Source organism: Rhinoraja longicauda, chromosome 4, assembly GCF_053455715.1.
Source record: "Rhinoraja longicauda isolate Sanriku21f chromosome 4, sRhiLon1.1, whole genome shotgun sequence".
In the NCBI taxonomy this organism is placed as follows: Eukaryota; Metazoa; Chordata; class Chondrichthyes; order Rajiformes; family Arhynchobatidae; genus Rhinoraja; species Rhinoraja longicauda.
In genome coordinates, this window is record NC_135956.1 from 67,132,189 (window position 1) to 67,159,832 (window position 27,644).

General features: G+C 48.9%; 1 protein-coding gene across 8 annotated transcripts in view; it reads right to left on the minus strand.

The window, feature by feature from the left end:
- Positions 1–27,644, minus strand: part of LOC144592816 (anion exchange protein 2-like) — a 200,576-nt gene that overhangs the window by 13,569 nt on the left and 159,363 nt on the right. For all 8 annotated transcript variants that reach the window (XM_078397932.1, XM_078397935.1, XM_078397933.1 and 5 more), the window contains 10 exons: positions 22,536–22,672; positions 18,682–18,862; positions 17,203–17,338; positions 14,957–15,140; positions 14,350–14,452; positions 10,714–10,898; positions 7,786–8,002; positions 6,452–6,658; positions 5,501–5,649; positions 4,545–4,739 (listed from right to left, as the gene is read on the minus strand). In XM_078397932.1, the coding sequence (XP_078254058.1) occupies positions 4,545–4,739; positions 5,501–5,649; positions 6,452–6,658; positions 7,786–8,002; positions 10,714–10,898; positions 14,350–14,452; positions 14,957–15,140; positions 17,203–17,338; positions 18,682–18,862; positions 22,536–22,672 (1,694 nt within the window). The remainder of the gene's footprint in view (positions 1–4,544; positions 4,740–5,500; positions 5,650–6,451; positions 6,659–7,785; positions 8,003–10,713; positions 10,899–14,349; positions 14,453–14,956; positions 15,141–17,202; positions 17,339–18,681; positions 18,863–22,535; positions 22,673–27,644) is intronic.

The following is a 27,644-nucleotide window of genomic DNA, read 5'->3' on the forward strand; positions in this document are numbered from 1 at the left end:
ACATTTAAGGGACCCATCATTTCTTATTCTCAGTTTATTTCTTTTCCCTTCTTTCTCTCCTACATATTGGGTCTGAGTGTTTCCCTTTTCTGCCTCCTGCCTCACACACTGCCTATTAGCTATCTGTGTTTGAGTCCCTCCCCCCAACCGTACTAGTTTAAAGTCTCCGCAGTTATTTTAGCAAATCTCCCCGCCAGGATATTGGTTCCCCTCGGGTTCAGATGCAACCCGTCCTTTTTGTACAGGTCATACTTCCCCCAGAAGAGGTCCCAATGATCCAGAAACTTGAAACCCTGCTCCCTGCACCAGTTCCTCAGCCACGTATTTATCCTCCACCTCACTCCATTCCTATTCTCACTATCGCGTGGCACAGGCAGTAAGCCTGAGATTATTACTTTGGAAGTCCTTTTTTTTAACTCTCTTCCTAGCCCCCTGAATTCTCCTTTCAGGACCTCTTCCCTTATCCTACCTATATTGTTGGTACCTATATGTACCACGACCTCTGGCTCCTCTCCCTCCCCTTTCAGGATATCCTGGACACGCTCAGACACATCCCGGACACCGGCACCAGGGAGGCAAACCACCATCCGGGTCTCCCGACTGCGTCCACAGAAACGCCTATCTGACCCCCTCACTATAGAGTCCCCTATTACTACTGCTCTCCTCTTCCTTTCCCTACCCTTCTGAGCAACAGGGCCGGACTCCTTGCCAGAGGCCCGGGCACCGTCGTTGCCCCCAGGTAGGCTGTCCCCCCCAACAGTACTTAAACAGGAGTACTTATTTCCAAGGGGTACAGCCACCGGGGTACTCCCTAGTCCCTGCCTCTGTTCCTTGCCCCCCCTAACAGTGACCCACTTATCTACCTCCCGTGGTCTAGGAGTGACCACCTCTCTGTAACTCCTATCTATAACCTCCTCACTCTCCCTGATCAGACGGAGGTCATCAATCTGCCGCTCCAGGTTCCTAATACGGTCCCTTAGGAGCCCCATCTCGTCACACCTGGCGCAGATGTGGATGTCTGGAAGACTATCAGACTCCCAGATTCCCCACATCCGACACCTAGAAAAAAAACTGCCCTGGCAGTCATACTCTCCAAACAAAGCCCCGCTTTTGTTTACTAAGCCTACCGCCCGGCCGCTACTCCAACCGCTGCAACCGCCCACCCAAAAGAACTGAGTGATCTCCTGGGAGAGGCGAAAAACCGGATAAAAAACCCAGGCCAATTTGGGAAAAAATCCGGGAAATTCCTCTCCGACCCCAAGCTAGGCGATCGAAACTAGTCCGGGAGATCACACAGGTCTTACTCCTTACTATCCCCACACAATCCCCACACAATCCCCACACACTACTCCCTAAGCAACACAGCTTGGTGCTGCTTGCTGCTGCTTGCTACTGCTGCTTGCTACTGCTGCTGCTACTGCTGATTGCTGCTGCTACTGCTGATTGCTGCTGCTACTGCTGATTGCAATGGAGATGCGACCCTTTCCGAGTCGTAACTCCGTTTGCGCTAAAAAAAAAATATTTAAACGCGGGGCCTTCCATCGCCCGCGGGGCCTTCCATCGCCCGGTGAGGCTTGGCCGCTGGACTTAACAGTGCCCGGTGCGGCTCAGCCTCGGGGCCTTCCATCGCCCAGTACGGCCGCGGGACGGTTCAGCGCCAGGTGCGGCTCGGCCGCGGGGCCTTCCATCGCCCGGTACGGCCGCGGGACGGTTCAGCGCCAGGTGCGGCTCGGCCGCGGGGCCTTCCATCGCCTGGCTCGGCTCGGCCGCGGGACTTTACATCACTGGTGCGGCTCGTCCGCGGGGCCTTCCATCGCCCGGCGCGGCTCGGCCGCGGGACTTTACATCACTGGTGTGGCTCGTCCGCGGGGCCTTCCATCGCCCGGCGCGGCTCGGCCGCGGGACTTTACATCACTGGTGCAGCTCGACCGCGGGACTTTACATCACTGGTGCGGCTCGGCCGCGGGGCCTTCCATTGCCCGGCGCGGCTCGGCCACGGGACTTAGCTGCGCACGGTACGGCCGCGGGGCCTTCCATCGCCCGGCTCGGTCGCGGGATATTTCAGCGCCCAGTGCGGCTCGGCCGCGGGGACTTGGGTGTGGGGAAGAGAGCGGAAGTTTTGTTGCCTCCATCACAGTGAGGGGGTGTTTGGAGTCACTGTGATGGATGTTTGTGTTGGGGTTATGTGTCTTGTGTTTCTTTTTTTTGTGTGACTGCTGGTAACGTAATTTCGTTCGGTACCTCGGTACCGAATGACAAATAAAGCTCTGTATTCTGTATTGTCTGTGCTGTACATGATGCCAAGACCAGCACTTATTTACCTGTACATAATCCACATCCCTCCATTCCCTGCAGATCCATGCGCCAATCCAAAAGTCTCATAAATTAACGTTTCTACATCCACCACCACCCCTAGCAGCGGGTTCCAGACACTCACCACGAGGTGTGTAAAAAACCATGCCCTGCACAAATCCTAAATGAATATGGATCACAGGCAGGCAGAAAAAGGAAAAGATTAATTTGGCATCATTATTGACAGTCACTATGACCCGAATGGTACGTTTCTATTCTATGGTGTTCTATGTATGAGAGGCATAGATAGTCAGAATCATTTTCCCGTGGGTGAAAATGTCAGACTGGAGGGCATCGTTTTAAGGTCAGAGGGGGTAAGTTAATAAGAGATATACATGGCAAGTTCTTTTTACACACAGAGAATGGTGGAGAACGCTCTCTGGTGAAGAGAGTAGAGGCAGAAACAACAATGGTGTTTAAGAAGCTTTTAGATAGGCATATGTTTCCACTAGTGGGAGAGTCTCGGACTAGAGGTCATAGCCTCAGAATTAAAGGACGTTCTTTTAGGAAGGAGATAAGGAGAAATTTCTGTAGTCAGAGGGTGTGAATCTGTGGAATTCATTGCCACATAAGGATGTGGAGGTAAAGTCAGTAGATATATTCAAGGCAGAGATAGATTCTTGATTAGTACGGGTGTCAGAGGTTAAGGGGAGAAGGCAGGAGAATGGGGTTAGGAGGGAGAGATGGATCAGCCATGATTGAATGGCGGAATAGACTTGATGGGCCAAATGGCCTAATTCTACTATCGCATGATCTTATGATGGATATGCAGGGAATAGAGGGATCACATACAGGCTGAGGAAATTAGTTTTATAGACACAGAGTGGAAACAGGCCCTTTGGCCCACTGAGTCTACACCGACCTCGATCACCCATACACTAGTTCTATCCTAGACACTAATGGCAATTTACAGAAGCCAATTAATTTACAAGCATGCACGTCTTAAGACTGTGGGTGGAAACTGGAGTACCAAGAGAAAACCCACGCGGTCACAGGGAGAACATCCAAACTCTGTACAGACAGCACCCGAGGTCAGGATTGAACCCAGATCTCTGGCGCTGTGAGGCAACAACTCTACCGCTGCGCCACCGTGCTGCCCATGGCCGACAGACATTGTGAATGGAAGAGACTGTTCCTGAGCTGTGCTGTTCTACGTAATGCATTATAATTCTGTTCACCAAACACAATCATACACCGCCAATCACCTGTGGAGGGAATGGATGGACGATGTTTCGGGTTGGGTCAGACTGACCCTTTTCTGAAGAAAGATCCTGACCAGAAACATCATCTGTTCATTCCCTCCACAGATGCTGCCTGACACGCTGAGTTCCTCCAGCAAATTGTTTTTGTTCCAGATTCCAGATTAAGTTTAAATTGAGGAGAGATTTAAAAGGGACATTCGGGGCAACTTTTTTTTAACTTACAGTAGCCCATATCTGGAATAAGCTGCCAGAGGAAGCTATAGAAGCAGGTACAATTATGACTTTAGAAAGACATTTGAACAGATATATGGCAGGAAGGGATAAGAGGGCTTTGGGAGAAATGCGGGCAAATGAGACCTGCCTAGTATGACAATATGGTTGGCATGGATAAGGTGGGCCGAAGGGTGTTTCCGTGCTGCACACTCTATGACTATTGCTCCATGCTGTGACTATGAGAATAACCTGTGTTTGCAGAGCTAATTACTGTTTAGTTTAGTGGAACAGCATGAAAACAGGCCCTTCGGCCCACTGAGTCCATGTTGACCATTAGTTACCTGTTCACACTGGTTCTGTGTTGTCCCACTTTCTCATCCACTCCCTACACACGAGGGGCAACTTGGAGACCAATTAACCTATTTGCTCTGCACATCCAGAGAATATTACTCAGCCAGAGTATGAGAAAATTACTTTATTGATCTGGCACAGATTATTACTGTCTGAGTGTAGGCATTATTACTCCGTGCTCTGGGTCTGCAGAGATTATTGCCGCCTGAGTGTGGGACCATTATTACTCCATGGTCTGCATCTGCAGACATTATTACTGTCTGAATGCAGACATTTACTCATGCTCTAGCTCTGCAGATTATTACTGTCTTTGAGTGCAGGCATTATTGCTCCCATTTTGGCTCTGCAGAGATTATTACTGTCTGAGTGTGGGCATTATTACTCCGTGGTCTGTGTCTGCTGAGATTATTGATTTGTAGACATTACCTTTACTAGCTTGTAGAATGTTTCATAAATAAATATTATTGAGATGAGGAAAGCAAAGATTTCTTGGGTGAAGCGGGAGATGAACCGCACGAGGAAGGAGCCTTCAAAGGCCACGATCAGCAACACGATGGCGATCAACCAGAACCCGATCCACACTCGGCCGGTCAGATAGTCCATTTTGTTCGAGCTGCAAAACTGGTAAAAGAGAAAGGATTAACTGAAGGCACCGAAGAATCAGACAGGGAGGTGAAACCGCTGCACCCTGTCTGGCTTCATCCAGGATTCCCGAGTTCACACACTCGTCCCCACTGGTTTGCTCACTGCTATCGTCCGGCAGGAGGTACCGAAGCCTGAGGTCGCATAACACCAGCTTCAGGAACAGCTACTTCCCTGCAACCATCAAGTTTGTGAACCGACCGGCACAACCCTAATCCTACCTCTTGCACTATCGTTGACTTTTCTAATTGTCTTTTGTGCAATTTGTTTTGGGCGACAGTGTTTTGGCCTTCCAGCGCCAAGTAGCTAAACAGTAGCTACTTTCCTGCAACCATCAGGTTCTTGAACTGACCCCCAAAACTGTGATCCTCCCTCGGCAACGGAACATCAACGACCACCCCTTGCACTAACATGGACTTGAAGTTTAGTTTATTGTCACGTGTATTGAGGTACAGTGAAAAGCTTTTGCTGAGTGCTAACTTGTTTTTCTGATTGTGTTTGTGCAAATATCACGATTTTTGCAACGTTTTTTTTCTTTTTACTGTCTTGCATATGTGTAATTTATATATAATTGAAGTGCAATATAGTTTTTGTGCGTTGTTTGTGTCCACGTGTCTGTGATGCCACGACAAGCATGTTTTTCAGTGCACATCTTTCAGTCCAGCATCTGCAGTTCCTGTGTCTATCAGATGCAGAGAACTTATATCAGAGCGAGACACCAGCCCAAGCAGCACACTCACCTTAAAGAAAGCTTCTTCAAATACAAGCAGTGGGCCGGAAAACCCCACAATCAGCAGTGGCTGGGCGCCCAGCAGACCAAAGATGATCATCTGTATGGCGGTTGAAATGATCAGCTCCGAGACACCAATCAAACCCATGGTCTTCTCCCCTGAAACACAAAGTTAGTCACTGCTACGCTGGTAAATGAGGCTCAGTACAATCATATTGGGCACTGCAAGGCAGAGGTAGCCTTTCCTGGAAGACGCCATGGCCACCTGCAGGCTTCCCAGACTCGCATGCCATCCAAGATGGCAGAATGGACTAGTCCCATTTGCCTGCATTTGGCCCATACCCCTCTAAACCCTTGCTTATCCATACATCAGTACAAATGTCTTTTAAAAGCCATAATTGTTTCTGCCTCTATAGCTTCCTGACAATTCATTTCAGATACGGACTACCCTCTGCCCCTTAGGTCTCTCTTAAACCTCTCTCACCTTCAGCCTAATCCCTCTAGTTTTACAATTTTCTACCCGGGGAAAAAGACTGCGAGTGTTCACTTTATCCAAGCCCCTCGTGATCTTGTACAAGCTCAGCCTCCTACACTCCCAGCCAGTCCATACTCTCCCTATAACTCAATCCCGCAAGCCCAGGCAACATTCTGGTGAATCTCTTTTGCACTCTTTCCAACGTAAAGACGTTCTTCCCATAGAGGGGTGACCAGAACTGCATACAGTACTCCAAGTGTGGTCTCACCAATGACTTGTACAGTGTATCATGTTGTCTCAACATTTGTGCTAAATACCCTTTCCAATGAAGGCAAGCATGCCATACGTCTTCTTCACTACCCTGTCCATCTGACTTGCCGCTTTTTGGGGAACCGTGCACCTGCACTCCCTATCTCTATGTTCCTCAACACTCTTCAGGATTCTACCATTTATCGTGTTAGTTTCTTACCAAACCTGGTCTCTTACCGAGTAGTCCTCCGAAGGTGATGGCTGGAGAAAGGGCTGCGAAGTAAATGAAGATGATGGCAGCCATGCACTGTGGGTTCAGCGCATCCTTGAAATCACTCAGGTACTGAGGATACCTGCGGGCGGCGTCCCGAATCACTCCGCCAAATAGTTTCCCCGTCCGCCTCAGAGGGTCCTCCTCATCCAGCCTCTTGGGCTTCAGGAGAGCTGTGATGAGGAAGGCAAAGTTAGAGGAAATCAGAACCTAGATACAACGTGCTGGAGTAACTCGGCGGGCAGGTAGCATTTCTGGAGAAAAGGAGCAGATGATGTTTCGGGTCGGGACTCTTCTTCAGACTCAGAAGGGTCAGTCTGAAGAAGGGTCCCGACCTAAAATGTCACCAATTCCTTTTCTCCAGAGATGCTTCCTGACCCACTGAGTTACTCTGGTAATTTGTGTCTATCTTCAGTGTAAACCAGCATCTGCAGTTCCTTCTTTGGACTGAGAGTCAGGGGTGATGTGAGTTGTCTGCTTTTGTCCCATATAGTTCTCTAAACCTTTCCTATTAATGCACATGATCTGGCCTCCATCACCCAGGGGGGCAACGAATTCCAGAGATTCGCCACTCTGAGGAAATTTTAAATGTTGTTATTGCACCTGCCTCAACTAACTGATTAGTAAGGGTGTCAGGGATTATGGGGCGAAGGCAGGGGAATGGAGTTGAGAGGGAAGGATAGATCAGCAATGATTGAATGGCGGAGTAGACACCATGGGCCGAATGGCCTAACTTTGTTTCTAAAACTTATGAATCTCCTCTGGCAGCTCGTTCCACGTGGCCGAGTTCGACAGAAGGGCCTGTTTCGTCCAAATGGGCTTTGAACGACTGAGTAGCTTCCACTGGTCCTGTTGTCTTGTGGTCCTGCATTGACTACTCTTGGTGGGCAGCACAGTGGCGCAACAGTAGAGTTACTGCCTTACAGCGCCAGAGACCCAGGTTCGATCCTGACCTCGGGTGCTGTCTGCTGTCTGCAGATTGTATGTTCTCCTTGTGACCGCGTGGGTCATCTCCGGGTGCCCCGGTTTCCTTCCACACTCCAAAACTGTACAGGTTTATAGATTAATTAGCCTCCGTAAATTGTCCCTAGTGTGTAGGATTGAACTGGTGTATGGGGGATCGTTGGACAACATAGACTCGGTGGGCCAAAGGGCCTCTTTCCACAAGGTATTTCTATACTAAACTAAAAGCTCGAGAGGGAGACAAGCCTGGCCAGAGTCAGGAGGTCAGGGATCATTGAAGGGCAGGAAGGAGCAGAGACAGTGAGAGGTGTGGCGAGGGGTTTGGTCAGCTGCCCACCTCTCTCCTCCTGACTCTTCACTTCCTTGGATTGCACCCGCTCCTCTTTCGCCTGCCTCTTCTTCAGCATCTTGCGCTGGAACTGGGCGACGGAGAGCAGCAGCTCCTCCCCGGGGACGTCGGATGGCGGGATCACGATGCTGCTGTCCAGGAACTCGTTGATGGCGTTCAGCAAGTCGTTGCGGTCATCTGCCTGGTAGGCCGCCCGGTGGAAGTTCTGTAGGACAGGAGCAGAGTGAGGCTTCCAAAACCGTACAGGCGGTGGTGGCTGGAGGGATATTCAAAGGGGGAGATGGAGGAAGGGGATCCGAAAGGCAGTGAGGGCGAGTGAAGGAGAGAATCCGAAGAGCAGGGGAATTCAAGTTAAGCTGGAAAGAGCGGAGAGAAGATTTACGGGGATATTGTCAAGGCTCGAAGGCCTGAGCTACAGAGAGAGGTTAGACAGTCTTAATTCCTTGGAGTCTCAAGAGACTGAGAGGTGTACAATATCACGAGGGGAATAGATAGGTTGAATGCACAGTCTTTCCTCCAGAATCTGGGACTCAAGAAGCAGAGGGCATACATTTAATAGGAATCAGAGGGGCAACTTTTTCACACAGAAGTTGGTGGGTATATGGAATGAGCTGTCAAATGCAGGGATACAGGTCATGCAGACAATTGTGAATCTGTGGAATTCTCTGCCACAGAAGGCAGTGGTGGCCAATTCACTGGATGTTTTTGAGAGAGAGTTAGATGTAGGTCTTAGGGCTACCGGAATCAAGGGATATGGGAAGAAAGCAGGAACGGGGTACTGATTTCAGATGATCAGCCATGATCACTCCTGCACCTATTTTCTATGTTTCCAATAACAATGTTTAAAAGACAGCTACATAGATAGGAACGGTTTAGAGGGGTATAGAGCAAACGCGGGCAGATGGGATTATCTTAGATGGGTCATCTTTGTTGGTATGGAGGAGTTGGGCTGAAGGGCCTTTTTCCGTGCTGTATGACTCGATAAGACTTCCCCAATCAAAGCAAGGATATCTGTGAGGAAGAGGCACAATCCTGGTGAACAGAGGAGGTGAAAGATGCTTTTAAATTGAAGAGTCTGGAATACAAAGTGGCAAGGGATGTGGTCTTCCTGAGGACTGGAATGTTTTTAGCAGCAAAAGAATAAAAAGATCAAAAGTGAGAAAATGACACTTGCATGCAGTACAAATACAAATAATAAAGGTTGCTCTGGATATATAAACGGGAAGAGGGTACTTAAAGTTAGTGCAGCCTCTGGAGAGCAAGGTCAGTGAATTAACAACAGTAAATATTATGTTAATGTTAAATAAATATTCACGTCAATCTTCACCGTGGAAGAGTCATAGGGTCATAGAAAGTCATGGAGCAATAGAAACTCCTAGTCGTGCAGCAGGGAAACAGGTTCTTCGGCCCAGCTTGTTCATGCAGACTAAGGTGCCCCATCTACACTAGTTCCACCTTACCGTCTTTGACCCATATCCCTCCAAACCTTTCCTATCCATGTACCTGTCCTAATGTCAGATGGACTAGTTTCTAATAACGCGATAGAACTTACAAAAAGTGCCAATCCCAAGGGATAAAGTATTGGACACATTCAGGGAGCTAAAGATGGACTGATTTTAAAGGAAGAGGCTGCAGAGATAATGGACCCATTGGTTGTAATTATTCTTAACTCAAAACTCCAGGAGGGAACCAGAAGATTGTAAAATGGTGAACGTGACTCCCTTGTTCAATAACAGAGAAAGGAAAAGGGCAGGGAACTGCAGACCAGTTGGTTTAACAGCTATCTTAGGATATAATTAGAGAGGAAATAGATAACAATTTGGGAAAGATGAATACAATTAAACTCAGTCAACATGGTTTGAAGAGAGAGAAATCATGTTTGACAGACAGGGAGAGTTGCTGGAGGGGTACCAGTAGATGTAGAATATTTAGAATTCCAAAAGGCTGATGAATGAAATAAAAGCCCACAGTATTGGAGGATGTGTGTTAGAATAGACTAAAGTCTGGCCTTCTCATATAAAACAGAGAATTGAAATACATGGTCCTTTTCAGACTGGGAGGTAACTAGTGGAGCACCACAGGGATCAGGTTTTAGCTCGCAAGTGTTCACTACATTAATGAGCTGGAGGAAGGAACAATATGAATGGTTTCCAATTTTACCCTTGAATCAAAATCATTTGTAAGGGCATGTTGTGATCAGGATACTGTAATTCTGCAATGGAATGCAGAGAGATCGAGTGAGAGGGCAGAAGATTAGCAAATTGAGTTTAATGTGGGTAAATGTGAGGTCTGGCATTTTGGCAAGGGAATCAATAGACAGATTATTATCTAAAGGGAGAGAGACTGCAGTTGTGAAGTTGAGAGGGATCGAGGTGTTCTACTGCAGGAATCACAAAAAGCTACCAGGTAGGTTAAGATGGCAAATTCAGGCTTAAATTGGAAGGGGTGGAATTTAAGAATAGGGAGTTTAGTTGCAACTGTGCAGGGTGTGGGTGAGGTCTCACTGAGTTTGTGCACAGTTTTTGTCCCACTTACCTAATAAAATTATAGTTATATTGGAGACACAAGGTGCTGGAGTAATTCAGCGGGTTAGGCAGCATCCCTGGAGGAATTGGATAGGTGATGTTTCAGATCGGGAGTCCTCAGACTGATTGTAGTGGCGGGGGGAGAAGGTGGGAGTGGGATAAAGTCTGGCGAGTGATAGGTGGATTCAGGTGAGGGGTCTGGTCCATATTCTCCAGAGCTACTCCAGTACTTTGTGTCTTTTTTTGTAAACCGGCACCTTTAGTTCCTTGTGTCTCCTCCAGCACTTTCTTTATCGCTCAAGATTCCAGCATCTGCAGTCCCTTATCTTTGTAATTGTGGAGTTTGGGCATCGTTGGTGAGCACCACCCCCATGACCTTTCACAGCCTCACCTTGTCCGACATGAGAGTGGAGATGGAGCGGCCGATCTCGTGGTAGTCCATGTTGCTGTTTGTTGGTCCCAGCAGGATGAAGAGGAAACGGACTGGGACAGGAACCTCCAACACCGACTCCAGCTCCACTGCTGTCTGGAGTCGAACATAGGCCATGGTCGGGTGCTCCAGGAACTCAACGCACCCTGGAGGGAAACACGAGGAGAGCTTCTCTCTACAACACTGCACTTCATGGTGAAGGAAAGCAAGAACACGAGAACCCTAGAGACAGGTGGAGCACCCTCTGGCCTGTCTCATCACACCCACCCACAGCAGGGACACCATGGGCTAGATACCAAGTTATGTCTGTCCATAATGTCCCATCACACATTCCCAGTGCAGGGATACCATGGACTAGATGCAGAAGTTAGAACCCTTCAATGTCCCATCGCACATTCCCAGGGCCAGAACACTCTGAGCTAGATACCAAGGACATCCCGCAACAGTGTCCCATCACACTTTCCCAGGGCAGGGACACCCTGGGCTAGCTAGATGCCGCATTAGCTCCGTCAAAAGTGTCCGGTCAAACAATCCCAATGCACGTTAGATACAGAACAAATCTCCACCTGCACTCTTCCATTCAACACTCCAAGGGAAGTGACAGCATGGGTTAGATACAAAGCTTCCACCAACACTGCCCTGTCACACACAGCAAGGGCAATGAAAACATGTGTTTAAGAACTGTGTGAAACTCCAACTACACTGTCCCGTCAAACACATGAAGGACAGGGACAGCACAGGTTAGATACAGAGTGAAGGAAATAGTTGGTGTACAAACCAGGCTTACTCTCATGAGGAAAGGCACAGCAATCACAGGAAGGGCTTCCTGATAAAGGAAATAGAATGAAGGAAGTTTGTGATGAATGTCAGATAAAGAAAACAGCAGAATATCAGGCAAAGTACAGATTATCAGGGAGTTTGAAACTATGCATCAAAAGCAGAAGGACAAACATTAAGTGTGTGGTGGTGTTGTTAAGTCAAGTGGGTTTAATTGTCATATGTACCGGCAACAGAACAATGACATCTTACTTGCTGCAACTTCACAAGACTGTAAATGCAATACCATACAGATAATTAATCAATAATACAATAAATTAATAACTGTTAAACTAGGTAACCACAATAGTGTGGAAAAACCCCCAAAGTCTGTCGTGCAACCAAAGACAGTCCATACACAATCACAGTTGCTGAGGTTAGTGTTGTGAAGTGTTCAAGAGCCTGATGGTTGTTGGGAAGAAACTACTCTTGAACCTAGTGGTCACAGTTCTCAGGGAGGGTGACAAAGGCCGTGTGAAGACCCAATCTCCCGCTTCATCGAGGAGGAAAGCGTAGGAGAAAGGGTCTGTCTACCCTATCTACGCCTCTCATAATTTTATTTATTTCCATGCTTCCCCTCAACTTCCGGCAGTCCAGAGAAAACAATCCAAGTTTGTCAAACTCTCCATATAGCTAATACCCCCTTGGGGGTAGCACAGTGGTGCAGTGGCAGAGTTGCTACCTTACAGTGCCAGAGACCCAGGTTCGAACCTGACTATGCATGCTGTCAGTATAGAGTTAACACATTCTTCCCGTGACTGCGTGTGTTTTCTCCGAGTGCTCTCGCTTCCGCCCACACTCCAAAGATGAACAGGTTTGTAGGTTTGTAGCTTTGGTAAAAAAAATTGTAAATTGTCCCTCGTGTGTAATGTTTGCTAGTGTAATGGGGATCGCTGGTCGGCATGGTCTGGGTAGGCCAAAGGGCCTGTTTTTTGCGCTGTATCTCTAAAACTCAAAAGCTAATCCAGGCACCATTCTGGTAAACCTCTCTGCACCCTCGGCAAAGCCGAGGCAAGAACTGCACGCATTACTCCAAACGCAGCCTAACCAAAGTTCTATAGAGCTGCATTTTGACAGTCTGACTCTTATACCCAATGCCCCAACCAATGAAGGCAAGCAGGCTACACGCCAACTTTACCATTCTATCCACTCGTGCTGTCACTTTCAGGGAGCCCTTTCCATTTGCATCAAGACTGGCCATGGCTTCCTGACAATCCTCTCTTTTCTGGAATAGTCAGTCTATACAGCACTACACAGATTACACATTAACAAAAAAAAGTTTCATCTGATCTTAACTGTCTCAGTTACTTCACCCTGTCAGGATGTTACCTGGATTTGAGGGTTAGAGTTATAGAGAGAGGTTGGACAGGCTGGGACTTTCGTGTGACGGGCTGAGGGTTGACCTTATTGAGATGTACAAGATCATGAAGGGCATGGATCAAGTGAACACTCACAGTCTTTTTCCTAGTGCAGAGGATTCTAAAAGAAGAGAGCATAGGCTTAAGGTGAGAGGGGAGAGATTTAAGAGGGACCTCAGGAGCAACTTTTTCACTCACAGGGTAGTTCAGTCCCAATGCTGGAGGAACTTAGCGAATCAGACAGCATCTGTGAAGGGAATGGACAGGCGACTTCTTCAGACGGATCATTCAATATATTTCCAGGGTTGTAATAACAGAGGTTCGATATTAAGTAGAGGTCTTTCTGCACTGTCCCCTCAAACATGTGATAGAATGGGTCCAAGGAATAAATGTTTGTGCAGAGCACCCTTCACAGCGAACTCTGGGCTTGAGCTGTGAAGCAACCAATAACCACACTGTCATCTTGTCACTACCATTGGGGAAAAAAGTACAGGAGCCTGAAAACCGTGACCTCCAGGCTCAAGAACAGCTTCTATCCAGCAGCCATCAGGCGACATTACACTAACAACAGGATTCGATCCTGGTGTCTGTGTGGAGATTGCACATTCTCCTTGTGACCGCATGGATTTCTTCCAGGGCACTGGTTTTCCAAAGACATGTGGGTTTGTAGGCTAATTGGCCTCTAAATTGCCCCTGGTGTGCAGGGAGTGAATGCACAACCTAGTGTGCATAGAACTAGTGTGATCGGGTGATCGATGGCCAGCATGGACTTGGTGTGCTGAAGGGCCTGCTTCAATGCTGTATCTTTCAATTAAAATCCCACCTCAGCAACTATGAACTGCTATGGACTTTGTTTTGGTTGCACTTCGGTTTGCACTATAAAAGGTATGAACGGTTTACGGAGGAGTATGAACGGCTATTAATTTATTGTATTATTGATTAAGTACTCTCCAGGACGGAGTGCGAGTCTGAGCTTCCCTCATGGCCGAGTGCAGTCTGGGTGGTGAAGGCTCTCCCTCAGGGTGACATCGGAGAATTTTCCAGAACGCAGACCCACTGATGTTGACGGACCATGTGTGACTTGAAGGGGGGGTTACAGAAGGTACTGACCTTGTCCCCCTTTATTACAGATTATTATAGGTTATTGTACATTCATTGATGTGTTATTGTGCTAATGGGCCTGTAAAGCTGCGGCAAATAAGAATGTCATTGTTCCGTTGATGGTCCGTGTGGCATTTAAACACGCTTGACTTTTGAACATCTTTCCCAAGGGGATGAAACTGTGGTGAAGGTGGCGGTGATTGTGGTACGGGCTGCAAAGCAGGGGTTCAGAAGGGCACAGTGAAAATGTGATATGATGACTGGCTGAAGGGCAGCAGTCTGATGCTCCCTGACCTGGGACTGTGAAGCCCACATTCCTCACCTACTAGCACCACGGTGGCCTCTGCATTGCACGGGATTTTCTCCATCAGCTTGAGTTCGTGCTTTGATCGTGATCTCGTCATCTCAGAAAGCGGGCATTCTTTCTGTAGCAAATGGAGAAAGAGGTTACAGGCAGAATCAAACAGGCTTTCAGAGTCAGAGAGCTGTACAGCACAGAAGCAGTCCCTTCAGCCCACCTCGTTCATGCCGGCCAAGTCCACATATTGGGCTGGTCCCATTTGCCTATATTTAGCTCATTTAGCTAAACCCTTCCGAGCCATCTATCCATCCAAATTGCTTTTAAAAGTTGTATCCGCTTCTATAGCCTCCTCCATCAGCTCATTTCAGATACATACTTCCCACTGAGTGAAAAGGTTGTCCCTGATGTTCCTCTTAAATCTCTCTCCTCTCACCTTAAGCTTGTGCCCTCTAATTTGGGAAAATCCTCTTCCCTTGGAAAAAGACTGAGCAAATGGGACTAGCCCAGTAGTTGGGATGGGAAAGGTGGGCCAAAGGGACTGTTTCCTTGCTGTATGACTCTATAATTCTAAGCTTCAAGTGGGGTCAGCAATACAGCAGCAGACGGTGCAAACGGCCGAACTACTGACCTCGGTGCTGTAAACCATCACTTTGACGTCGGCGTCCGTGTTCTCTCCCATCAGCGGCTGTGTGACGGAGGGCTCTGAGTTTGGGGCGATGTGGTTCTGACTTTGGTGGTGGGCCATCAGCGAGCCCAGGCTGCCCGTCGAGATGTTGCGGGAAAACGAGAAGTCCTTGTCCTTGTTGGGGTGACTTTAATGTCAAGAAAGTGCGGCTTTAATTCAACTAGTTCCACTCCGACCTTGGGAGTCAGAGAGAGATACAGGACAGAAACAGAGCATTCGGCCCGCTAGGTCTGTGCTGAACAAACACCACCCATTTACACTGAACTAACACTAACCCCCCTCTCACATTCCCATCAACTCGCTCCACTCTACCACGCAATAATAGGGCCAATTAATCCACACATCCTTGGGATGTGGGAGGAAACCGGAGCACCCAGAGGAAACCCACGCAATCACAGGGAGAACGTGTAAACTCCACACACACACAGCACCGCTATGTCATAAAAAGATTAAGGAGATTAGGTATCTCAATTAATACTTTAATGAACCTTCTTTGGCGAGGCCACATTTGGATCTGTGTGCAGTTCTGGTCGCCCCATTACAGGGAGGTTGTGGAGGTTTTGGAGAGGGTGCAGAAGAGGTTTTCTGGAATGCTGCCTGGAATACGGGGTATTAGCTATAAGAGTTTGGGCACATTTGGATTTTTTTTCTCTAGAACATCAGAGGCTGATGTGAGACCTGAAAGTATGAGTATATACAATTATGAGGGGCATAGATAGGGTATAGACAGTCTTTTGACCCAGAATGAAAATGTCAGACTAGGAGTAGCTTTAAAGTAAGAGAGGCAAAGTTTAAAGGAGATGTACAGGTTAAGTTATTCTACACGTGGAGTGGTGCATGCCGGGAGCGAGTTGCCAGGGTCAGTGGTGGAAGCAGGTGTGATTACGGCATGATTAAGTGATTTAAGAGGCTTTTGGATAGGTAGATGGATGTGCGGGGAATGGATGGATATGGTATAGACAGTCTTTTGTCCCAGAATGAAAATGTCAGACTAGGAGTAGCTTTAAAGTAAGAGAGGCAGCTTCGACCGCCCCGAAGCGCGAGGTTTGATTGACCCGCTCGCAGGCCCTTCATCGCCCTGCGTGGCCTGGCCGCGGCACTTTCCATCGCCCAGTGGGGGCTCAGGACCTTCATCGACCTGCTCGGCTCGGCCCTGGGACTTTCCATCGCCCGGTGGGGGCTTCAAAAGTTGGGAGCCTCGATCGCCTTGTGGCACCACGGGAGAAGAATGAGGAGGAGATAAGACTTTTCTTTGCCTTCCATCACAGTGAGGGTGTGCCTGGAGCAATCACTGTGATGGCTGTTTGTGTTAAAAATTGTAATTGTGTGTCTTGTGTTCTTTATTGTCTACTGCCGGACCCTGACGTGAGAGGACGCTGGCGCTATTTGTTCGCCGCTTTTCCGTCAGGACAGTTCGTTTGTTTGTTTTTATGTCTTGACTGTTTTTGTAAAGCGTCTTTGAGCATTTGGAAAAGCGCTATAAAAAATAAATGTTTATTATTATTATATTATTATTATGGACCATGCACAGACAGATGAGATTAGTTTAACACGGACATTGTGGGCCGAAGGGCCTGTTCCTGTGCTGTACGTTTCTATGTTCTACAGGTGTACAGTGGAGAGCACACTGATTGGTTGCACCACAGCCTTGTTTGGAAACTCGAATGCCCAGGAACGAGGGAGACTACAGAGAGTGGTGGACACCGCCCAGCCCATCACAGGTACTGACCTCCCCATCATCGAAGGGATCTACAGGAGGCGCTGCCTCAAAAGGTATCCAGCATTATGAAAGACCCACACCACCCTGGCCATGCTCTCATCTCGCTGCTACCATCGGGAAGAAAGTACAGGAGCCTGAGAAACGCGACCTCCAGGTTCGATAAGAGCTTCTTCCCAGCAACCTTCAGGCTCTTGAATACCGCACAACACTAACTTCAGCAACTGTGGCACTACTATAAACTTTGTCTTTGGTTGCACTAGGGATATCTATTATGACTATAATGTATATTACACCATTATGAATTACCAGTATTACAGTAACTACTTTATTGTATTATTGATTATTGTATATTTATCTGTTGGTATTGTAGGTATGGGCCGGTTAAGTTGCAGCAAGAATTTCTTAATTTGCTGGTGCATATGGCAAATATACACTATCAACTCTTCTTTGAGGACCAGTGTTATTCTACCTGTGTTTGAGGAGCAGTGCACGGAGAACGTTTGCTCGATCCTCAGCTTTGATCTGGTCTGAGATGATCATCTGCTCCACCACCTGATGTGCGATTCCTGGCAAAGTCTTCTGGTCCAAGTCCAAGAGCACCGTTCCTGCAGGAAGACAAGTGGGAGTTAGACCAGCAAGAGCTCGGCTGGTTGTGGAACATGGGATATGAGGACGTTAGCAGCTCAACCCCAAGCAGCTCAACCCCAATCTGTGGCCCATTGGGTAATCCCGCATCCTGCCTCGGCTGCTTCGCTTAATTTGGTTTAGTTTAGAGACATAGCATGGAAACAGACCCACGGTGTCCACACTGACCATCGATTTTCATTGGACCAGTGCCAAAGTAGTGGAGTTGCTTCCTTTTTGCGTCTGAGACTTGGGTTTGATGCTAACGACAGGTGCTGTCCGTATGGAGTTTGCACGTTCTCCCTGTGACCACGTTGGTTCTCTCCGGGTTCCTCCCACATTCCAAAGACGTGCATGTTTGTAGGTTAATTGGCATCTGTAAAATTGTCCCTTGTGGGTAAGATAGAACTAGTGTAATTGAAATCGCTAGTTGGCGTGGGGATGGTGGGCCAAAGGGCCTATTTCCACACTGAACTAAAATTAAACTGAAACCCATACAGGAGTTGAGTATAGGAGCAAAGAGGTCCTTCTACAGTTGTACCGGGCCCTGGTGAGACCTGGAGTACTGTGTGCAGTTTTGGTCTCCAAATTTGAGGAAGGATATTCTTGCTATTGAGGGCGTGCAGCGTAGGTTCACTAGGTTAATTCCCGGAATGGCGGGACTGTCATATATTGAAAGACTGGAGCAATTAGGCTTGTATACACTGGAATTTAGAAGGATGAGGGGGGATCTTATTGAAACATATAAGATAATTAGGGGATTGGACACATTAGAGGCAGGAAACATGTTCCCAATGTTGGGGGAGTCCAGAACAAGGGGCCACAGTTTAAGAATAAGGGGTAGGCCATTTAGAACGGAGATGAGGAAGAACTTTTTCAGTCAGAGAGTGGTGAAGGTGTGGAATTCTCTGCCTCAGAAGGCAGTGCAGGCCAGTTCGTTGGATGCTTTCAAGAGAGAGCTGGATAGAGCTCTTAAGGATAGCGGAGTGAGGGGGTATGGGGAGAAGGAAGGAACGGGGTACTGATTGAGAGTGATCAGCCATGATCGCATTGAATGGCGGTGCTGGCTCGAAGGGCTGAATGGCCTACTCCTGCACCTATTGTCTATTGTCTATTATGGAAGGATGGTTCAGAAGCCTGATAACAGAAGGGAAGGAGATGTTCCCGAGTCTTGTGGGAAGCTCTTTGAAGCTTCTGTATCTTCGGCTGGATGGGAGGGAGGAGGAGGAATGAGCGTGGTGGAACACGTGATTGTGTTGGCTGCTTTCTGAAGCAGCGTGAAGTGTAGATGGAGTCCATTAACCGAGCAAACCCTGATGGTTACCGTGTGCCAAAGTCTTCCTGAGCTCCAACAAGCTTCGGAAGCTGAGTGACGCCACGTGCGGCTTTCCCCACCGGTCTGTCTCCTCTTCCACGTCCTCCTCAAACTTGATCCAGCGGGCCGTCTCCTTCCACTGCATCTCATGGTTCTTGTCCATCGTCAACTCATTCAGTTCAACGAACACCTGGACAAAGGACAGCGACAGCCGGTTACACCCCGTGACCACGCGGGGAGCTCCGACCGCACCCCAAAACCCGCCCGGTCAACAAGATAAAGGTTCACAAGGTTCCCAAATGCGGGTAGGTGGGACTGACTTAGATAGGGCATCTTGGTTGGCATGGGCAAGTTTGGCCAAAGGACCTGTTTCTCCGCTGTACAGCTCCATGACTTGATATGTACCACAACTCCCCTCCACCTCCTGACCCGCGGAGTCACTCCAGCACTTTGTGTTTTGCTCCAGATTCCAGCATCTGCAGTTGCTCGTGTCGACAATACAATTCGTCTTCTATCCTGTTAACTACTCAGATCATCCTGTGCACCCATCCTCCATTTACAACTGAGAGGCAACAACAACAACAGATGCTCAAATTAATGCTCCTGCCATATATCCATAGGATACATGGAACATTAAAAAGTACAGCGCAGGAACAGGCCCTTCAGCCCACATTGTCTGTTCCGAACATGATGCCAGGTTAAACTGATCTCCTCTGCCTGTACATGATCCATATATCTCTATTCCCTGCATATCCATGTGTCCATCCGGTAGCCTATTAAACGCCACTATAGTATCTGCCTTCACCACCTGCAGCGCGTTCCAGGAACTCGCCAGCCTCTATCAGAAAACTGTACACAATACTCCAAATGCTTTGGACATTTTCTTTTTCTTTTGTGAATGGCGCCAAAATATGGCGATGGGTGCAAGAATTTCACTGTGCAGTGCAGTGCATACGTGATAATAAAGAACCATTGAAATATGGCTGTAAAGCTGCAATGTGACTCCCTGAATCTTATCCACAAGATAAGGCAAGCATATTATACGTCTTCTTTACCACCCTATCTAATTGTGTTGCCACTTTCAGGGAGCTATGGACTTGGATCCCAAGATCCCTCTGTACATCAATGCCGTTAAGGATCTTGACATATACCATATACCTTCCTTTTACATTTGATCACCCAAAGTACACCTCACACTTGCTTGAGTTAAACTCCATCTGCCATTTCTCTACCCATTTCTCTAGGTGACCTGTATCCCGTATGACTTAGCGGCTCCAGTAGATACTCCAAGTGCTGATCAGATAACCACTGTTTATATTTCCACTGCACTTTGCCTAAGTTACCAGACCAGAACCAGCATACTCTCCAAGACAGGAGTTTGAAACTCTTTGAGACAACTTGGATTTTTAAGTTCAAAGAGTTAAATCAATCCATATTCATACAAAACGAGCCTATATGACAGTGACAAATCCCAGTGGATTGTAGTAAAGACCCATTATGTTCACTTATTCAAGGGAGGAGGTTTGCCATCCTTCCTTTAAGAACATAGAACAGTACAGAACGGGAACAGGCCCATTGGCCCACAATGTCTGTGCCGAACATGATACAAAGTTAAACTAATCTCCATTACCTGCTCGTGATCCATATCCCTCCATTTCCATGTGCCTACCTGAAAGCCTCAACCACCACTATCATATCTACCTCCACCACCACCCCTGGCAACTAGTTCTAGGCACTCGCCACCCTCTGTGTAAAACACTTGCCATGCATATTACTTTTACTTTGCCCCTCTCACCTCAAAGTTATGCTCGCTAGTCTTTGATATTTTCACCCTGGGAAAAAGATTCTGACAGCCACCTTATCTATACCTCGCACAATTGTTATACACTTCTATCAGGTCTCCCTTCAACCTCTGGTGTCCAAGAGAAAACAATCCAAGTTTGTCTAAACTATTCTAATAGCTAATAGCCTCTCATGCAGGTAGCAATCTTAAAAACCACTTCCACACCCTCGCCAAAGCATCCATATTTTGCACTGGGGTGGCCAGATCTACACATATTTATGGAGACTCCTGGGGGCAGAGCAACAAGGATGGACAATAATTGCCTGTGATGTCCACAGGGTGTGAATGAATAAATAAAAATTCTCAGTAGAGTCGTAGAGTCATAGAGCTGTACAGCATGGAATCAGGCCCTTCAGCCACCTTGTCCATGCTGACCAAGTTGGCATACTGGGCTAATTCCATTTGGCTCTGTTTGGCCCATATCCATCTAAACCCTTTCCATCAATCTATCTGTCCAAATGACTTTTTAAAGTCGTAATTGTATCCGTTTCTACCACTCCCTCTGCCAGCTCATTCCAGATACGGACTACCCGCTGAGTGAATAGGTTGCCCCCGAGATCCCTCTTAAATCTCTCCCCTCTCACCTTAAGCCTGTGCCCTCTAGTTTTAGAATCCTTTACCGTGGGAGAAAGTTGGTGAGCGTTCACTTTATCCATGCCCCTCATGATCTTGTACACCTCCATAAGGACACCCCTCAGCCTCCAAAGGAAATAGTCCCAGCCTATCCAACCTCTCCCTGTAACTCGTGCCCGCAAGCCCAGGTAACTCCTGGTGAATTTCTTATGCACCCTTAACAACTCAAAGCACTTGAAGTCGAAACACTGTGACCCGTCGCCAGTGAATTGAACACAAAACCCAACACACAACCCGTTCCCCACTCTCAGCCGTGTTAACGCAGTGTGTATACAGTCCCTTCACGTGCACAGACTGTGTCGGGGTTGTAGGTCCCGCCTGCTGCAGGCAGCTCACTGACAGGGCTGTCACTGTACACAGTGGCTCAGCGATCATTGCCTACACCGCCCGCCGGGCTGACGAGTGTTCCCGCCGCCGTTAATCGGTGCCTTGGGCCAGTCCCGCGACACCGACAGAGTGTAAGCTCACCGCACCCCGATCTACTCACAAGGTAATGCCCCATCGTTCCTCCTCAGATGCTGCCCGTTTTATTTAAACCGGCGGAGAGTGAGTGGAGAGCCGGTGACCAACAGGCAGCAATCAAGCTCCAGGTTTGATGTGCTGTGTGGGAAGTTAGCCGAGTGTCCCTGATTAAGGGAGGGATGATCAGCCGTGCTCCTCCCCTCGCCTGCTCCTCACCAACTATGGAGCAGGTTCCTCATCTGGGAGGAGTCTCAGGCAGTAATCACCTCCACTGGGACTCCACAACCACCAGCTCCGATGCTGACCACGGCCTGAGCACCCAGCACCCGATCCCAGGTAACGGCTCACTGCTGAACACACAGTGCTGGAGGATCTCAGCGGGCCAGGCAGCATCTGTGCAGGGAATGGGCAGACTATTCTTCTTCAGACTGATAGCGTAGAGGGGGAAGAACACTGGAAAAGAGAGGTGGGGGCAGCACAAAGCCAAGCAAGTGATAGGTAGATACAGGTGAGGGGGCGATCGGCAGATGGGTGGAGTAAGTGACAAAGGTCAGGTAAGGAGAGACGAGAAGAGAAGAGGAGGAGTGAAACGTAAAGCCGGAGGGATGAATGTGGGGGGACGGAGGGGGAGAGAGGAATGGGAAATGGGGGACTCAAGGACAGGAGATGAGCGTATGGAGGAGTTCAGTTCAGTTTAGTTTATCGTCACGTGTACAGAGGTACATTGAAAAGCAGGAGGGGAAAGGAGCAGGGTGACTGGGGTGGTGGGAGAAACATACGTTTCCTCTACGGATGCTACCTGACCAACTTTTCCCTCAGCAATTTGTGTTTAGCTCCAGATTCCCGCCCCGTTCTGGAGTGGTGTGTGAGAGCACGGGCAGCGAGGGAAAGGCACGAGGGAGGGGCACGAGGGAGGGGGTCTCACCTCGTGTGGCTTCTTGTCAGGTTTCTTGGCCTTGGGGTAGAGCTCCGACTGGTCCTTGCTGACGTGGACGACTGTTCCCTTGTTGCTCCTCGTCACCAAGTGCCGACGTACCCCGGGGACATCCTCAAACCGGTGACCTGTGGAGAGAAGGCAGGGTCACATCACTGCTCCCATCGCCCTTCCCCGAGCGCAGCGTGCCCAGGTACGGCCTCTCGAAACACCTGGCAGCACCGCAGGGAAACAGGCCACTTGGCCCAAGGAATCCTTGGCAGAGACTGTACTCTTCATCATCATCAAGCGTAGACTTGGCAACCGTTTCGCTCAACACTTGCACTCGGTCTGTCAAGACCTGCTGAATCTCTCGGTTGCCAACCCTCTTAACTCCCCTTCCCATTTCAACATTGACATTTCTGTCCTGGGCCTCGTCCATTTCCAGAGTCAGGCCACACGCAAACTGGAGGAACAGCACCTCAGTATTCTCAGTCTGAAGAAGGGTTTCAACCTGAAAAATCACCTATTCCCTTTCTCCAGAGATGCTGCCTGACCCACTGAGTTACTCCAGCATTTTCTGTCTGGGTAGCTTACAACCCAACAGTATGATAATTGAATTCTCCAATTCCAAGCAACACCCGGTGCCTGTTTCCTCCCACCACCACCTCAGTGCGCACACACTTCTCCCACGAACTCCAACCACACTGAACACCATGCTCTTCTTCCCTCATCCTTTCGCTCATTTCCCATCTCCAAGCCGTCCATTTCCCTCTAACCCCCCTCTTCCACCTCCGATCCCCTTCCACTCATCCCTCCTGCCGGCATACACTTCTCTCCTGCCATTCTTTTGTCTCCTTTTCATCTTCAGCCTTTGTCACTTACTCCACCCATTTGCCTACCACCGCCCCCCCCTCAACTGTATCCACCTATCACTTGCCAGGCTTTGACCCACCCCCACATCTCTTTTCTAGCTATCTCCCCCTACTCCATCAGTCTGAAGAAGAGTCCTGACCCGAAATGTTGTCTGTCCTCAAGCAATGTTGTCTGTCCTCAGGCACAGTACCTCATATTCTATGCTCTACAGATGCGAACTGACCTGATGAGTTTATCCGGGCACTTTGTGTTTTGCGTATGCCCTACCTCTCCTGCTCTTCTTTTTTTTGCATGGAAACAGCCCTTCGGCCCAACATGCCAACTAGGTTAACATTCTGGGCTAGTCCCATTTGACTGCATTTTGCATATATCCCCATAAAACACCCTTCCTGTCCATGTATCTGTCCAAATGTCTTTTAAAAGTTGTAATTGTATCTGCTTCTCTAGCTTGCTCTGGCTGCTCGTTCCAATCAGGACTACCCTCTGAGTGGAAAAAGTTGCCCCTGAGGTCCTTCATAAATCTCTCTCCTCTCACCTTAAGCCTGTGCCCTCTAGTTTTAGAATCCACTCCCCTTGGAAAAAGACTGAGTGTTCACTTTATCCATGCCCCTCATGATCGTGTACACCTCAATAAGGTCACCCCTCAGCCTTCTACACTCCAATGAAAAAAGTCCCAGCCTATCCAACCTCTCCCTATAACTCAAGCCCACAAGCCCAGGTAACATCTTGGTGAATCTCTTTTACACTCTTTCCAACTTAATGACTATTATTAAATAAGATTATAATCTCACGTAAACATGTAATCTCATGTTTCAGTAATATGAAAGCTAGTGATGTCTGTCTAAGGCTACAGCAGGATGGAGATTGGATGAAAATTGGATTGAGTGTTGACAGGTGGAATTTAATCCTGACAAGTGTGAGATTATGCATTTTGGGAAATTAAACAGAGATGGAACATGCACATCAGTGGTGGGTGCTGAGGAATGTTGATGAACAGAGACATAGAACACAGAACATAGAACAGAACAGCACAAAAACAGGCCCTTTGGCCCACAATGTCTGTGCCGAACATGATGCCAAGACAGAACGCAAAGTGCTGGAGTAACTCAGCGGGTCAGGCCGCATCCGTGGAGAACAAGGATAGGTGACATTTCGGGTTGGGAGCCTTCTTCATATGTCTTCAGTCTGATGAAGGGTCCCGACCTGAAACGTCGCCTATCCATGATCTTCCTCTCACTCCCAATCTTTTCCAGGCTCCCCTAAAATGTAGCTCCTGATTAAAATTTCCGTGGCGATTCCAAGCATGTGGTCCTGACACACACGGAGTGCGCTGGCTCCTGTAACACGGATGCGCAGAGCTTGCGCTCCTGAAACACGGACACGCAGCATGCTGGCTCCTGAAACGAACACGCAGGCTCACGTAACACGGACACACAGGCTCCTGTAACACGGACACACAGGCTCCTGTAACACGGACACGCAGGCTCCTGTAACATGGACACACAGGCTCCTGTAACACAGACACGCATGCTCCTGTAACATGGACACACAGGATCCTGTAACACGGACACACAGGCTCCTGTAACACGGACACGCAGGCTCCTGTAACACGGACACGCAGGCTCCTGTAACATGGACACACAGGCTCCTGTAACACAGACACGCATGCTCCTGTAACATGGACACACAGGATCCTGTAACACGGACACACAGGCTCCTGTAACACGGACACGCAGGCTCCTGTAACACGGACACACAGGCTCCTGTAACACAGACACGCAGGCTCCTGTAACACGGACACACAGGCTCCTGTAACACGGACACACAGGCTCCTGTAACACGGACACACAGCGCGTTTGTTCCTGAAACATGGACGCACTGAGAGCGCTCGGGCTGAAAAGCAAACTGGCAGCACAATCGGACCCAAAAGGGTGACGAACGGCACCCTTTGGACACAGTGCAGCACACTTAGTTCCGAAACACAGATGTGCAGTGTTTAGTTAAATTTAGATTAGAGATACAGTGTCGAAACAGGCCCTTCAACCTGAGTCCGTGCCGACCCGCAATCACCCCACACTAACACGATCCTACACGCTAGGGACAATTTACAATCTTTACCTACCAACAAACCTGTATGTCTTTGGAGTGTGGGAGGAAACCACAGCAGCCGGTGAAAACCCACGCAGTCACAGGGAGAACGTGCAAACTCCGTACAGACAGTACCCATAGACAGGATCGAACCCAGAACTCTGTTGCTGTAAGGCAGCGACTCTACCACCGCACCACTGTACCGTGTTCGGTTTCGAAACAGGGGCATTCAGTCCTGATACACACATTATGCTCAGCCCTAAAACACGGCCTGCAACACATTCGGTCCCAGTATGCAAACGTGCATGCATTAGGTCCTGAAATGCGACATGCAGCAGGTTCGGCCCTTCGAATGCGGCGGGCTCCAAAGCTGCCCAGAGACAGCTCTTTCTGAGTCAGTAAATAAATGCAGGAGACGGCACAGCCACAACGACTTAACTCTCTCTAGTCGATTCACGGCTCAGCATCTGATCCCTTCCCTTCACTCTAACAAGATGGGTCAAGTGGCCTGACCAGCACCACACTCATGGTGACGGCTTCCACACCTACATGTCCATCAGAGAAATGCAAATCAGTCTCATCAAGATCCACACTTTGCAGGAGAAAAGAAAGGCTGTAGATAAGGAATCTTGAGCCAAAAACACAGCGCTGGAAGAAGTGAGATGTTTGAACTGCAGGCATTGAAGGGTTAAATGGGGGGAGGGGAGGGAGTCAGACAGGTCAGACTGGTTAGAAGGGAGCGGGAGAGAAGGGACTGAGTGAGCCACCAGCAGTATTAAAATGCATCCGGCAGTGAGCTGAACCACAGGGAACTGGGCAACGTGGGGACTAAGAATAGGAGGAAACAGATTAAACAGGGTGGCGCAGGCTGGGGAAAAACAGGAAATGTTCAGTGGGGCAGGCAGCATGTGTGGAGTGAGAGTGAGATAATGTTTCCTATTGATGAGCCTTCCACACGACTGAATGAGAGTGGAAGTTGGAAATGGTGCAAGAAGAGATAGTGAGAAAGGTGGGGGAGAATGGGGAGGAGGGGAGGGAGCCGGGGAAGGTAGGTGAAGGGGAGGGATAGAAGAGGGAGGTGAAGGGGAGGGAAGAGAATGTGGGCAGTCGAATGACAGGGAGGGGGAAGAGGGAGGCGGGGAGGAGAGAGGGAGGCAGATGGGGTGGTGGTGGGGTTGGAAGAGGAGGGGAAAAGTCAGGGAGTGGTGGTGGGAGAAGGTGACAGGGAGGTGAGGGGCTGGTGAGGGAGAGGAGGTCTGGGATGTGAGGGAAAGTGAGAGCACCTTACTCAATTTGAGACACTTCTGAGGTTCAGTCACAGCACACCATGCAATGTGGACAGCACAAGTAAACCGATGTAATCAGCACTGTATCGATCCTCACACTAATCTCACTGCCCTGCTCTCCCCCCAGTCCTGTATCAATCCCACTGCCCCTCTCTCCCCACAACCCTGTATTAACCCCACACTAATCTCACTGCCCCGCTCTCCCCCCACAGTCCTGTATCAATCCCACTGCCCCGCTCTCTCCCCAGTCCTGTATCAATCCCACTGCCCTGCTCTCTCCCCAGTCATGTATCAATCCCACTGCCCTGCTCTCTCCCCACAGTCCTGTATCAATCCCACTGCCCTGCTCTCTCCCCACAGTCCTGTATCAATCCCACTGCCCTGCTCTCTCCCCAGTCCTGTATCAATCCCACTGCCCTGCTCTCTCCCCACAGTCCTGTATCAATCCCACTGCCCCGCTCTCTCCCCACAGTCCTGTATCAATCCCACTGCCCCGCTCTCTCCCCACAGTCCTGTATCAACCCCACTGCCCTGCTCTCTCCACACAGTCCTGTATCAATCCCACTGCCCCGCTCTCTCCCCAGTCCTGTATCAATCCCACTGCCCTGCTCTCTCCCCACAGTCCTGTATCAACCCCACACTAATCCCACTGCCCCGCTCTCCCCCACAACCCTGTGTCAATCCCCACACTAATCCCACTGCCCCGCTCTCTCCCCAACATGTAATCAGCTTCTGAGTGAACAGGAATTTTGCATCCTATCCAGAAATGGGAACAGGTAAAGATGGGAATCTGCAGCCATGGGTACATGACCCTTGCAGGTGAACGCGGCATTATTCAGCTGCAGCAGAGCTGTACTGAACAGGAACAGGC